At 41.6% G+C, this 16,020-nt stretch overlaps 1 protein-coding gene across 8 annotated transcripts in view; it reads right to left on the reverse strand.

Annotated features, from left to right (window-relative positions):
• Positions 1 to 16,020, reverse strand: part of LOC123633855 (phosphodiesterase 4D interacting protein) — a 175,631-nt gene that overhangs the window by 133,403 nt on the left and 26,208 nt on the right. For 7 of the 8 annotated variants that reach the window (XM_045544824.1, XM_045544823.1, XM_045544812.1 and 4 more), the window contains exon 4: positions 2,258 to 2,368. In XM_045544824.1, the coding sequence (XP_045400780.1) occupies positions 2,258 to 2,368 (111 nt within the window). Of the gene's footprint in view, positions 1 to 2,257; positions 2,369 to 3,048; positions 3,066 to 16,020 lie in introns of those variants that run through there. The other variant, XM_045544818.1, reaches the window with a different exon arrangement.

Below are 16,020 nucleotides of genomic sequence, written 5' to 3' on the forward strand. Positions count from 1 at the left end.
CCTCATATAAGTATGACGCTATTAAGTTTACAAAGTACTTTGATATGTCTTACTTCATCTTCATGGCTGCTACTTATTCATACAGCAAATAATTCTCAGTGCCTGTGGCATTATTCTTAATGCCAGCTCTACAGAGGCTGCAACAGGCTCAGAGAGGTTAAGTAACTTGCCTAGGTCCCCTGGTTGACCAGGGCTCCTAACACTGGTTTCCCAATCTCTTGTCCTTCCATCAAAACGCAACTGTTCTAGTTTCTATCAACCCCTCATCGCAAAGTAGTGTGGCAGCCTTATTGCAACTATGATGCAAGTGATTGATAAGGGCTTTATGTGTTCTGCTTCCCAAATAATAAGAGCATTTTAACCTAAGCCTGTAGGGTTTTCAAACAATCATACCCAAATGAGAAGAATAATGCAATAAGCAGATTGGTGAGAGATTTGGTGAGAGATGAAAGGAGGGGACACAGTAGTTTGAGATCTGCCAAATCATATGATGCAGTAGCTGCCTGACTACGCTGCTCACACATAAGACTCAGTGGAAAGAGGGCCACATTCGCTTCCTGTACGAAACCCATAGCAATTGTAGAGTCTAGCAAAGGGGATGTCACCTCCACATGTGACAATATGCTGTGACCCACTCCTTCTACAGCCTGTGCACCTCCCATAATCTCATTAATCACACTTCTCCAGGAGAGAAATGCTGTCCTCTCACACCCCACCCAAAGTGTTTTCTGAAGACTGTATCTTTAGCCACATAGAGCAGAGAGTGAAACCAAATGATTCAGGCAGTTATTTGATTGAAGCTACAAAAAAAAAAAAAAAAAAAAAAAAATCCTTTCCCTCAAATCGCCGCTTCCTTCAGCTTTGCTTTGAAGACAGTTAATAGGACAAGTTTGCTCCCTCTGCACAGTGAGCAAATCCATTCACTGTTCCTACCCTGAGGCACACATGCCTCTCTTCCTCCCCCCTCTCCATCTCTCACTAGGCACTATCCTCCTTGACCCTGGGGCAGCTCCAATGAGGCACACTCATTATACAACCACATAAAAGATGCAAGGTGAGCCTGGATCGGTTTCTAGAAGATTCAGATTAAAACATGAAAATTCAGGAGAGACAGGAAATAGGGTTAAATCCCCCAGATTTAGCTGTTCACATTAACCAAAATTACCAAATGATCATTTGGGTCTCACAGACACCAGCTATTCCTCTGATCCCATATGCTATCCAGCAGCCCCTAATGCTTCCCAGCCTTCTTCTTGACAGGACAGGGCACACATAGAAAATGATAACATTTGTGTAGTCCTCTGGTGTAAACAATTGATGGTTTAGCATCTCTGATAAGGTCAGGGGCAACCAGCTCCAGGTCACTTGGGCCACTTCAGGTCCTGCTTGCCCAGACACTAAGAGGGCTGAGGAAATCAATATTGTAGTGGCCAGTGAGGAAGCTTAATCCTTGTAACCAAAGCCTAATGTGTGATAGACGGCACTTCTCACCAAGATGCACTCTCATCTCACCCTAAGCTCCACCAATCCACTGGTCTTCCTTCCCCACCCCAATCCCTGACCCATCAATCAGGATGGCCCTCCCTTTTAGGGAAGTGGCTGTTCCCCCTCCCACCCCATCTGGGACCAGCTGCTATTCCATAGGTACCCTCTTCTTTATCCTAAGGTGAATTTTTCCTAAAAGAGCTTAAGATTCTGTCTTAAAAGTTTGTCTACATAGTCATCTTTACAAACATGAATTTCTCAGGGAACAGCAACGCCTTCAGCCTCAGCACTTGCGTCCACAGCATCATCTCTGCCCCACTGAGTCAGAGCTACAAGCCGCCCTTCTCCAGCTTCTGTAGCAGACTGTGTGGCCTGGAAACTATCTGCCTCACAGTTACCTCCAGGGCTCTTGTTTAAAAATGCAAATTTCCAAGCTCCCCTATCCTGTTACCAAATCAGAATCAGAGGCTGGAATCTGCATGTTAAACCAGCCCCCAAGGTGATTGTTCTGCACAGTTCCGCACCAGTTTGAGAGCCTCTGATTTAATCCAGCTCCTTCCCTTTACAGAGAAGTAGAAAACGGGCAAAACAGAGGTGAAATGGGCTTGTCCAAGGTCACATGGCCTTAAGGTGCCCAGACCTGGACTGAACCCGGCCTCTCTCACAGACTAGCACAGCACCGGCTAGGAAAAGCCTGGGATAGCGACAGGTGGGCCAACAAGCCCCAGCCCGGCCCCTGCCCCTACCCCAGAGGGTCGGGCCCCGCACTCACCCGCTTGTAGATGTCCTCCCGGCTGGCCTCATACTTCTGCTGCATGCGCTCCTCCAGGAAGTAGATGCGCAGCTTGAGGCTGAAGTTCTCCTTCTTCAGGTCATTGAGGTGCTGGGACAGAGTGCGATATCCATTAGACATGGTGGGCAACCCATGGGGAGGAGCATGCCCGATCGTCCCCTCACCCTAGGAACATGGTGCGGCTGCACCGCGGCATGAAGCGAGCCGGCTGGGACGCCGCTGCGGCTGGGACCGGGCGCCGGGGCTATGGTGACATGGCCCCGGTTACGGGCGCTCTCTCCTCGTCTCGGGACTGGGCTGGCTGCTCTGGGTGCTGGAGCGCAGCGCACTTTCCTTTTTTACCACAGGGAGATATTTGCGGAATCCCCGACAGGAACATACTGCGTGAACTCAGACACAAGTGGTGTAACCCGACTCCAAGCCAGGGCTCGGCTGTCACCCTCCTGGAGTCTCCCAGGCCCAACTGTAGGCAGTTAACAGCTTCTTGGAAAAGAGAGAAGACTGACCCCCAGAAGCTTCCAGGAAAAGGTGAAGGTGAGTAAATCAAGGTGGCAGTGGGGCTGCAAAGGAGAGAAGGAACTAAAGCGGAGGAAGGGGTACTTAAATTCCTGGTGGCTTATTTGGACAATGAAACCCAAAGGAGCATGGCCAGAAGCAAGAAATGAGGTTGCTATGGAGCAGACCACAGGTACACAAAATGGCCCACAAAATGGGGACCACATGTCAAATATCCCCTTTCTGCCAGGTGCAAATCTTAAAGAGCTACTAACCAGGAGTCTCTAATTTCCTTTGATGATTCAGAGCTCCCCTCTAATCAGTTCCTTTGCAGTTTTCCTTCCCACTTTTCAATTCCTGGGAGAGTTAAATTAATAGCCTTTATTGCCATGAGCCTCCTTACACACCATAGCCACCCCTAAAGAAAGAGCAAATCTTCTAGATCAGTGGAATCTTTGCAGACTGTTTACCAGTTACACAAGCTCACAGAGGCAGGGTCAAGGGCTCCTCCCTCCATGGGAGAAGGGATGGGCAGAAGAGAGTGTGGGAGGGCGAGGGGAGGGAGCCGTCATCCCGGAGCCAAGGATTTCAGCCAGTCACTGGTTCTTAACTCTGGCACCTGCCAAGTGGAGCCAGGCACTCATCACCAGATCCTGCTTGTAAAGCAATTTAAGATCCTTGAGTGACAGCTGCAACATTAGCAGGAAGTATTATTTATACCACATCACATGGGACATTGAAGGTGACTGGAGATAACCCCACAGCACAGATACCAAACACAGGTTCTCAGTTGCAATAATAATAGGTTGAAAAAAAAAATCAATATTAACATCCAAGGTAAAGGAAACTGAAAAGTTTATATTTAATTCAAGCACTCACTTCCTCCCCAACTTACCTGCTTTTCATTCTTCCAATTCCTTCTCAAACCTTCATAGTAATTCCAGTCGGCATCCCCTGAGTACCCACCAGGTGTATATTGGGCATGGGGGATACACAGATGAAGACAGTCCCAACCGTCAAAGAGCTACGTGGCCTTACAGCTGATCATTGTATGTTAAGATGTGTTTTCCACCATAATCCTCCAAACCTGTGTTTTTCTACCTTTTACGTTTTACATTCCAATCCAGTACACATACGCCCACTCTTAACTGAAGTAAACGTTTCACAAAGTACTTGTCTCCATCACTATGTGTGATGTACTCTGTTGTCTTCTATTTCTCTTTATGCATATGACCCGCTACATTGATTTCATGACCCACTAATAAGTTTCAGTCTGCAGTTTGAAAAACGTTGACTCTATGGGAACCCAGAAGAAAGAGTGACCATTCTTCCCGGGGTGATCAGAGGGAGCTTCACTAGGGGTTGAATCTGCACTTTGTCTTGACAGATAGAAAATGTTTGAGTGAATCAAGTGGCCTCAGGAGGGCATAGTTAGAACTGCGCATTCTCCCAAATAGATTTGGGTTATAAACAGGCAACATTTCTTACAATAGGTAGGCAGTTGATGACTGAAGCCAAAATATTTCTCATTTTAAAAAAAAATCTACACATTTAAAATTCATTTAACTATTTCACTAAATCTGTACTCTTAGAATGAAAAAATATCATTTAGGCTTAGTTAGAGACAGTGATGAAAAGAGAAAAGTCTAAATTAAAACTCAAAAGATTCTTTTCTGGTCCCAGTTCTATTATTAAATAACTGTGTGACCTCAGGGGTGCACTTCTCTGGAGGCCTAACTGTCCTCATTTATAAAATGAAGTGGTTGGAAATGGGTGATTTTTAAGGTCCTTTCCTGGACTGAGCTCTCAAAGGGATAACCTAGTTTTTATCACCTCCATTTTGCTCAAGAGGAGCCAGATGGCTAGATTCTAGAGTAGTGTTTAATCATGCTTTGGCAGGCTACTTGGATTCCTGTATCATGTAAGATAATTTATTGAAAGTTTTATGGGAAGTAAAATGAATGCAGGGTATTCTTATTCAACCTAGATCTTTCTGCACATTTATGCCTCTTTCCTCTTATGCCCTGTGATACCTTGTTCTTCTCCTATCTCTCTGGCCCCTTTTCTGTGTTTTTTGGCTGGCTCCTTAAAATGAGTGCTCAAATGGTGGTAAATCCTTAGCCTTCTACTTTTTTTCTCTTTACACTTTTTTCCTTAGAGGTTTTATACACCTTTTAGGGCTATAGTTTTACCTCCCAAACAACCCCCAAATCTCCAACCGAGTCCTCTGATCTAGCTCTATATATCCAACTCTTTGCTAAATAGTTCACCTTGAATGTCCCGTTCTCACAACAAACCTCATAGCAAATACTTCTGCAGTAGTCCCTATCATGCATCCTAGAATCCACTCCTGCCATCTGTTCTCCACATTACAGCCAAAGCGAGGTTTTCAAAACTCAAATCTTACCCTGTCATCTCCCTTCCTTAAAGCCCTTCACAGTCATCTCATCACTCTTAGAATAAAGGGAAAACTCCCTCACATCTCTTCAAGACACCCTGTCTCTTTCCTTTAGTCTTAGTTTCAAATGCCACCCAAGCAAAGCCTTCCCTGCTACCCCCGCCTGGAAAGATTTCTTCCTCTTTTAAACTCCTGAGGCAAATATTAGCATTTGACAGGTGTTCATTTGCTGCCTCATGGTATTGCTTTTATGATCATGAAGGGTTATTTACACCTTTTAGGTTTATTTGACTTTTTATATGTTTGATCTTTCCAACTAATCTGAAGCTGCCCGAGGGAAGGGTTAATGACATATATGTCTTTATATACTCCTACAGGATCTACAACAGCCTAAGAAACCCTCTCTAATAACATTCATCCCATTGTGCTGTCAGAGCCTGTTTATAATCACCTCACCCAGACTAGAGTGTTTTAAGGGCTGGCAAGGCATACTTTGTGTCCTTGTATTCTTATTGCACAGTATTTAGAAATCACTCCCTAAATATTTGTAGAATTAATGAATAGATAAGTCTTCCATAAATATTATATATTTTGCTGATTTGCTTTGTTACATATGGGCTAGCTCACCTGCATTATACTCATTTTCCAATAATATAGGAAGGTTTGTTTTAATAGTTCCTAAGAAACTATATTTGCTAGAATGCTTATTCTAGAATGGGTAGAAAAATGTTCATTTAAATTTCTAAGTTTATATGCCCACCCTGATCTTTTCCCTGAACTCCAATTTATATCTAACTTCCTAGTAGAAATCTCTACTTGAATATAGACATCTCATATGTGTGATGTCTAAAACCGAACTCCAGGTCTTGCCCAGTAAACATGCTCCTCCCTCGTTGGACTCCATTTCAATTTGTAACAACTCAATATTTGCAGTTATTTGAGCCAAAACCTTTGAGTCATTTTTGACTCATTCTCCTTCCCACACATCATCTCATCTGTCTGCAAATCTTGTTATTTCTACCTTCCATATATATAGAGGGAGAGAGAGAGAGAGAGAGAGTGCCCATATACTGCCACTGCCAAGGGGACCTCTACCACTCTGGTCCAAAATACTATCATCTACCCCCTAAGTTATTTGAATAGCCCCCTTAACTGCTGTCCCTGTTCCCACTCTGGTTCCCCTATAGTCTATTCTTAGCATGGCAGCCACAGTAACCCTGTTAAAATATGTCAGATTACTCCTCCACTGGAAACCCCACTGGCTTCCCATCCTACCTAGAGTGAAAGGTGATGTCACTTCATCAACACGTAAGGCCTGAGGCCCTACATGATCTGGAACCCTCTCCTTGCCCCTTCAATTACCTCTGCTGCTTTCTCCCTCCTTGCCCCCTGTGCACTCTGCCCCAGCAACCCTTTTTCTCCTTGCTTTTTCTCTAAAACAAGAAGTAAGAAAAGGTTCCCTCCTCGGGGCCCCTGAGCTTGTTGACCCTTCTGTCTGACATGCTGTTTCTCTAGATAGCTGCATGATTCAGTGCTCACTTTCTTTGTCTTTGATCAAATGTCACCTTCCCAGTAAAGTGAACACCCCATTTAAGACTATAACCTGTCTCGTGCCTCGCTCCAGCACTCCGAATCCCCCTTCATTGTTTTTTATTCTGTAGCACTATCACCTTTAAAATATTATATTTACTTATTTATTTTGTTGTCTTTTTCTCCCCACTAGCACATAAACTTCATGAGAAAGCTGGGATTTTTGCCTGTTTTGTTCACCACTGTATCGCCAGTTCCCAGAATGGTCCCTGAAACACAGTAGGTGCTCAATAAACATTTGTTGAATTAAAGAACGGATGAATCCTTAACCTACTGACTTCTTTGACCTCATTGGATGAATAAAACTCAATCTGTATGCAAGACTATGAAGATGTTTTAGGATGAAAAACATACATAATAGCATTCCTCCTTATAAAAAGATTATTTTATAAGTAAAATAACTTATTCTAACTTTAATACACAATGCAGAATCTGGACATTTTACAAGAGTTTTAAATAATATGTGACAAATTACAAAGGACAATATGATCTGTACAAATAGTAAAAACTATAGAAATTAGGAAGGAGAGGTCATCAGGGATGGTTCCATCAAGAACTGGCACATCAGTACCTTTAAGGATGACTCGGGTTTGGACAGACAGTGGGGAGAATAATACGAGGCTATCCGGGCAGTGGAACCTAAGCAAGGGTGCAGAGGGCTAACGAGCATGAAACAGGGCACATGCTCTCCTATAACAAGGGACTTGAGATGACAAGAAGTAAAGAACCACATTAGAGAGATCTTGACTGTGAGGGGTCAGGGTGAGGAACCTGGAGTTTGCTCACTCTAGACAAAGGGTGAGGAGAAAGGCAGCGGAGATTGGGGAGGGCAAGAAACTGCTTAACCAGGAAGATCATCTTGTTTCTTTGTTTATTGCTTATATTTTATTTCACTTGTTTGTTTTCTGTAGCTTTTTTTTTTTCCAACAGAGTCTTGCTCTGTGGCCAGGCTAGAGTGCAGTGGCGTCATCATAGCTCACTGCAACCTCACACTCCTGGGCTCAAGCAATCCTCCTGCCTCAGCCTCCTGAGTAGCTGGGACTACAAGTGTGCATAACCACGCCTGGCTCATTTTTCTATTTTTTATAGAGATGGGGTCTTGCTCTGGCTCAGGCTGCATGTTTTTTGTACCTTTAAAAAAACAAAAACAAAAACACACATACCTGGGCCGCACACTCGGCCTACTAAATCAGGGCTCTCAGGCCTGTGTGTTTTGATAAGCTCTGCATTGCTTAGGAAATAAAACACTGCAGGTTCTTGAGCAACGGGCAGTGCTCTATCTTTGTTCTTCCTTTTTTCCATAGTATCTCTAAAATCTTTCTTCTCTCAAAATGTAATTTTCCAAACATTAATGGCTCTTCCCTGCTCTTTCCTCAATTTCTTCATCCCATGCCTTTCATAATATATTAGTCCAGACTGGAAATAAGACGTGAATAAGGACTCAATCAACGCCAACAATAGTAGGAAGATTACACCCCAGCTGTTGTATGTCATGCCCCATTAACATAACCAACTAAGTCGGCCTTTAAAAAAACCCAGCTTGAAGTTTGCTTAATTGTATTCAGACCCCGAGATAGCTCTTATAATGGAATTGTTTGAAAACATATTAATCTCTTTCCTAGAAATAAAGTTCCACTCACTAAAAATGATTAATCATCTTAATGAACACATTCTTTTCAAATATAATAAAACTTCCACAACTTAAACTCTACTAATTTGGTATCTGACAATTCATATTTTTAACTTACTTGAAAATAAAAATATTTTAAAAAATAAGTCAATATGATAAATAGAGGAACAGGAGAATAGTGCTATAAGTAACTCTTGACATTTTACATTCATGTGCAAATAGGCAATAAATATTATCACTATTATGCATATTTACCTAGGTGGGGTAGCAGGAAATCGTGGAAAGAGCAATAGATTTTGAACCAAGAAGACTGAGGTTCAATCCTGGCTCTGCTATTTTCTAATTGTGTAATTTGGGGAAAATTACTTAATAATGGGAAACTGTAGGAAAGCAGTCGGAGACTGGGATCTGGGCAGGCTACTGAGAGGGTTGCAACTATTCCTGTAATGCTAATTTTGGTTTCTTCATCTGAGGCAAATGGACTGAAAATAATGTTTGCTAACATTTAGATATTGGATACAAGAACAAGTATTTTATTATTCTTTGTACATTTCTGTTGTTTGTGAAATAGTTCATAATTTTTAAAAGACTATTTTAAAGAGAGTGAAACTAGACAGTACATGGAGGCAGCTATCAATTAAATATAAGGATAAATTCTCCAGTGGGGTTGGATGTAATAAATGTATTACCACACTCCATCTGTACATTTATACATCGATTTTTTTTCTTTGTTTTTTTTGAGACAGAGTCTCACTCTGTTGCCCAGGCTAGAGTGAGTGCCGTGGCATCAGCCGAGCTCACAGCAACCTCAAACTCCCAGGCTCAAGCAATCCTACTGCCTCAGCCTCCCGAGCAGCTGGGACTACAGGCATGCGCCACCATGCCCGGCTAATTTTTTGTATATATATATTTTGGTTGGCCAGATAATTTCTTTCTATTTTCAGTAGAGATGGGGTCTCACTCTTGCTCAGGCTGGTCTCGAACTCCTGACCTCAAGCAATCCACCCGCCTTGGCCTCCCAGAGTGTATACATCGATTTTTAGGTGAGCACTTACATTATGAGAGAGAATAAATTTCCTGTCACAAAAGGGACTTGACTGAAATTAAAGAACCACTTGTCAGGAATATTGTTAAAAGTCTTCACACATCAGTTAGAAGAAGTTGGCGCTAGAGGACTTTTAAGATCTTTGGCCATCCTGAGATTCTTCTGTGTTTGAAACGTATTTTCTCACAGAAACAATCCTGCCAAAGGTGGTCACCAATGAGAATGCTGTCACTTGTTGAAGAATCTGAGAATGCCCACCCGCTCCCCTGGAACCCTAAAAGATAATGAGAGTTGACCTGCTCGGACTGAGAGCTCTGGCTGCCTTGTGCTGCAGGGAGAAATAAGTGAGCGTAAAGGACACCATGTTTCTGGGACAAAAGCAGTAACAAAGACCCAAGAATGATGTCCGACAGACTGTTTAACCTATAACTTCACTAATTGTCCTGTGTTCAAAACAGCCCTATGGGAGGGCACACAAGTGTTTGCGGAATATCTCCCACTCTTCAGCACCCAGCAAAACACAACCCAACTGTGTGGGATTGGGGGACAGGGGTAAGACAAGAAGACATGAGGTAAGGAGAAGGGAGGGATGGTTTGTTTTACATGTACATGTTTTATTTCGAATACATCTGTGTGTCCGGAAGTCTCTGTGCTGTTCTGATAAAATCTGAGTTGCATGAATAAAAAGTTTAATTCCTGGCTGTTTTGGATGACTTGGGCTTGTACTACCAAATTATTATAATTGGATACAATTATACTGTCTTCACAAAAGTAATCATCTGCATAGGATTTGACAATGTACAAAGCACTCACACATGCTTTGTATTTCATTTCATCTTCTCTACAACCTTTGAAGTCTGAAGAATAGATATTATTATCCCCATTCTACTTCCTAGGAAGTGGAGGAGCACAGACTACAACTTCCAATAGCTTGACTGCGTATTACACACTCATTAGGGCCTTAATGATGAGACTGTATGACCCCACTGAACCTGGGCTTCACTGTGACTGACAAGGCACTCCCCCTTCTACCTCAGGCCCACTACCTCTTTTCAAAAAGTATCCTTCACACTAAATAATTTTCCTTGGGGCGTTGGAGGATCTGACCGCCTGAACCTGTGCTAGAAATCGTTTTCTTCATTTTCAAAATGAATAAACCAAAATTGGCCCTCAAAAGATTAAACATAGAGTCACTATATGACCTAGTAATTCCTCTCCTAGTTATATACCCAAGAGAGTTTGAAGTATATGGCCCCCAAAATCTTGTACACAAATGCTCAGAGCAGCATTATTCATAATATCCAAAAAGTGGAAACATCCCAATGTCCTCCAACTGATGAATGAAAAAAAATTTGGTATATCCATGTGGAATATTAGTCATAAAAAGAAATGAAGTACTACTACAATACAGAACTTTGAAAACATTATACTAATGTGAAAGAAGCCAGGAACAAAAGGTTACATACTGTATAATTCCATCTGTATGAAATATTCATAATAGGCAAATCCATAGAAAGAGAAAGATTAGTGATTTCCAAAGGCTAGGGACAGGGGGAGTGGGGAGTAACTGCTAATGGGTATGAGGTTTCTGTCTAGGGTGAAGAAAATGTTCTGGAATTAGATAGTGGTAATGGTTGCACAACTCTATGAATATACTAAAACCATGAAATTTACATACAAACCATGGTATGTAAATTATATTTGAATAAAACTGTTATTTTAAAAAGAAGAAGAAACCAAATCTGGCAGAAATAACTTTCCAAGTTCTTTGCCTTTTACAAAGTATTTTTTTTTTGTTATAAAGATTCAGTTCAGTTCAATTCAGTTAAATGCAAATGGCTTAGAACTGATGATATCTGAATGTTCTGAATATCAATCTTCCCTAGACTATGGAGCCCTCACAGAAAGGTCAGATGAAGTATCCTCCAAGTAGCCCTCAATACTGAATACTCATAGATTATTATGCTTTATAAAAAGGTAGAGTTTTATTATAATCCTCGGATAAAACAGATAGAAACATATGATCTATATTTTGACATGAGGAAAACATACTCATTGGGCTGCTCTGAAGAATATGTATAACTTTCACACACCACATTCCAGCAAGGAAAATGTTAATCAAAGTCAGTCCACTTGGTCTCCATCATCAACTCTTTTACTCTAACACAAGGTTTCTACCCCGTGTTCCAGAGACAGCTACTGATTCCTGCCTCAGAAAGCAGACTGTGAAATCTACAAAGACCTGGCTTTTTTCTCTTGGGTTGCACAATAAACAAAGAAACATAATCTTTCTTCTGAAACTCTGTTTCCAAAATTTCAACATAATTCCTGAAGTTGCAGAATCTTTTAAATGCTCAAGTACCATTCCATTTCCTCCCCCCAAACTCAGAAGCACACTGATATGCATCTTCTATGCAGCCTTTTATAAGCCTGATGACAAGAGGGCTTGTCATCATCACGTTGACAAACCCCTTCCTAGGCAGCTTCACCATGCGGATAAAGGAGAGGAGTTCAGATGATGTTCCTGCTGCCTTACCCACCATAGAGACACACCTACACCACCCCCAATCCTAGAATAACAAGACATCGTCATCATCACACTACAGCACTCTGAACTATATAAAAACAAAACAAACAACAACTTCTCTGGTCATCAAAAATAGATGGCCTAGCCAGAAATAGTGCTTCCAGAGACAGTTAAATAAGCTGTGTGGCAGGAATGACAGCTGAGCTGCAGCAATGCTGGGAGCTCCCAAGGACTCCCAAGTTCCAAACTAGATTCTTCATCAGTTTGGCCCAATTGACACCAGAAGGACTTGGTGTTTGTCTGCGATTGGTTCAGTTCAGAAAGATCATTTGCTGAGCTTCCAGAATTCAGGGGAGAAACAGCAATTTATGGCCTCACCTTTTTCTCTAGATTTTCAATGATCCTTTCTCCATCCCTCTCTAGGAGCAAATGCGATTTTGAAGGTATGACTAGGACCTGCTCTAAGCACGAGAGCTGAGTCCACAGTGATACCATGAACGACCATGACTGCAACAACAATGCGTTGACCAGAAGTAGAGGGTGATTGGGAGAGACACAGCCAACATGCACCCCAATTGACAAAAAGCCTCCTATTTCTGTAATATTCCAGCTATGACAAAAAACTTGCTGTTTCTGAATGCAGAAGGCTCTCTGCTGCCACCAGGGCTTTGCACGGGTAGCAGTGATAGCCTGCAGTGTCAGTCCTCTTCACTCCCCACCCACCCCAACTCACCCTAAGGATTTAATTTAGCTATTACCTACTAACTAAAGGAAGCCTACCTGACCCTAATGCCTGGGCAAGGGCCCCTCCTCAGTGTTTCCACAGCACTGCGGGCCTGCTCTTATTGTGGTCCATTTCACAACATACGGGATTATCTGTTCGACTGTCTCCCCAATTAGATTTAGAGTTCCTTAAGAACAGGAAGGATCTTCTTTACTTTGCTTCCAAAAATCGAAATCACTTTACTGTTTTTTGGTTTGCGTTGCTGTTGTTTTAATGGTGCTAAAAGTACTACAGGTGCTTACTCCAGTTGCTCTCTTTCTCAGTGGATGGCATAATGTAGTAGCTGCCCAGGCAAGAAAGTTTGATATCATGCACTCATTCAAAACAAAACAAAAAAAAGACAAAAAGAAGGCCGGGCGCGGTGGCTCACGCCTGTAATCCTAGCACTCTGGGAGGCCGAGGCGGGTGGATCGCTCAAGGTCAGGAGTTCGAGACCAGCCTGAGCGAGACCCCGTCTCTACTAAAAATAGAAATAAACTATCTGGACAACTAAAAATATATATAGAAAAAATTAGCCGGGCATGGTGGCACATGCCTGTAGTCCCAGCTACTCGGGAGGCTGAGGCAGTAGGATCGCTTAAGCCCAGGAGTTTGAGGTTGCTGTGAGCGAGGCTGACGCCACGGCACTCACTCTAGCCCGGGCAACAAAGTGACACTCTGTCTCAAAAAAAAAAAAAAAAAAAAAAGACAAAAAGAAAAGGGCACGTCTATCATGCACCAGGCACTATGGCTAATGACCGTCTCTAGTAGTGAAAAGACAAAAACTGCTAGCGTGGAGCTCAGATTCAACCAGAAAAGGCAGACTCTGAACAAATAACACATGCTGTTAAAGGGAGAGTTCAAGGTAGTCTGTAAGTTTACAGCAGGGTGACAGTTAGTCTGTTTTGGGAATGGAGAGATGAACTGGTGATCAGTCATCCTTGGGCTTCTCCCTCTCTGGTTCTACATCCAATCATTAACTTAGCCCTGTCCATTCTGCGTCTGAAATATCTCTCTCCTTCATCGGCCTCCTAACTGTTCTCTCTGCCTTTAGACTTTACTCCTCCTATCCAGAGTCCACACAGAAGCCAAAGGGATTCTTCCAAAAGGAAAATCTGATCATGTCGCCTCTCTGTCTAAAAGCTTTCAGTGGTTGCCATTGATCTCAGAGAAAATTTAAGTCTTTATGTAACTTTCAAGACCCTGTGTGCTCGCTTCTCTCTCTCCTTTTTCTCCAGCTTCAACTCTTCTCCACGTTCCTTGCACCCCATGCTCTAGGAATATTGACTTACTATAGTTCTTTCCCTCATCTGTATCTTGAGTAATGCTGTTTCCTTTGCATGGAACATTCTTCATTCTCCCACTCTTACCCCATATTAGTGACTAATTCTTATTCCTCCTTCAAGTCCCTGGTTAGATGTAGTTTCCTCTGGGAAACTTACCCTGAATCCTCTTACCCTTGTAGGCTGAGTCAGGAGCCCCAGCTATACTGTCTGTAGTTCCCTTTCCTTGTATAGTAATAATGATCACACTCTGCTGCAATTGGCTAATCTATAAACTCTGTGAGGGCAGGAACCATGTTTACTTATTTCTCATCGTATCTGCAGTGCTTAAGACATTATATTACACATAGTAAGAACACTAGAAATATTTGTTCAATGTATAGATAAATAAAATGAATATACATTATAAAAAACTCAGATAATACAGAAAGGTATAAAGAAGGCAAAAAATATGGCTAATCCCATCACTCAGACATAATCAATATCGATGTTTTCATTATATCTTTCCAGACATTTCTAACATAGCTTTATAATGTTTTGTTGTATACATACATCATACTTGAAATAATCAATCCTCACCTTGATGGATAATTATATTATTTATAATATTTTATCAGATAAAGAGTACTGAAATAAACATTCATCCTTGAACACATTCATATTTGATCATGGTGCAACTCACAGCTAGAACAGTGCCCGGTACGCAGGCTGTACCCATGTACTGAGTGGATGAGTAGATTGACCAACAAATGAATGAGAAGATCAGCTGTCAGTAGGGAGGCATAATAAAATTGTGGCTAAGAGTTCTGGTTCTGGCACCAGTACCCTTATGTTCAAATCCCAGCTCTCATACTTTCTAGCAATTACTAGGCTTTTCCTGCCTTCAGTGTCCCACCCTACGAATGAAGGTAACGGTTGTACCAACCTCAAAAGACTATTGTGAGAGCTGACTAAGGCAATGCAAGTCAAGTGCGTTCACAGACCCTGGCACACTGTGAGCACTCAACAAATATTCATTGGTATCATTATTTTTATTGTTATTTAGATATTTTATTATTAGAATGGAAATTATCTTTAGAATAGAAATTCTGCTGGGTCCATGGAAGGAAAGATAAGGCTTCTCTTCATACAGTGGAGAAGAGAAGAAAACAAGTTCTAATGAGACAGAAAGGAGATTAAAAATAATAACAAAACAATTATTCTCATTCAAGTGCCATATTCTCCGAGGAAGCAGTGCTCTCTTTTCTGTGTTGGTGACCATACCTTTCAGAATGTTCAAGATTGTTTAATTTTTGTAATTCCATTCTTTTTGATAAAGTTTCTTTATTAATTTTATAACCAAATGTGAGATAGTATTTACAACTTTGAAAAATTTATACACACAATATAAATTAGAACAAAATTTTGTCCTGATATTTAGGTTTTGAAGACATACATTTATAATTACTTCAATCTTGACGTATCTTTTCCGTAAGTTGCCTTAGATATTATTTAAATTAAATCTTGTATAATTTAAACTTCTTATGCCCCTAATCAGACTGTACACTCCTTGAGAATGGAAACTCCCATACATTTCTGTATGCTCTACGGCACGGGTCCCCAACCCATGGTGAGTCGTATAATTATTTCAGTATATATTACAATCTAATAGTAATGTAAATAAAGTGCACAATAAATGTTATGCACTCGAATCATCCCGAAACCATCCCCCCTGCCCCCAGTCCATGGAAAAATTGTCTTCTGTGAAAATGGTCCCTGGTGCCAAAAAGGCTGGGGACTGCTGCTCTACAGCTCTCAGAATCATTCCTTTCACTCTGTAGTTCTAAAGAAGAAAAAAACAGTTGGTTTGATGCGTATCTTTGGCAATGTTGCTTAGGAGTGAAAACTTTGCTGAAGGTCTGTGGAATGACTATGCAGAAGCCCTCTGAAAAGTCGTGTTTAAAAAGAAGAACAAACTACACTCATGACTGCTGAAAGCTGAAGATTTTACCCCTTGTCATTAATAACTTTT

The sequence above is a fragment of the Lemur catta genome, chromosome 3 (assembly GCF_020740605.2).
Source record: "Lemur catta isolate mLemCat1 chromosome 3, mLemCat1.pri, whole genome shotgun sequence".
NCBI classification, from domain to species: domain Eukaryota; kingdom Metazoa; phylum Chordata; class Mammalia; order Primates; family Lemuridae; genus Lemur; species Lemur catta.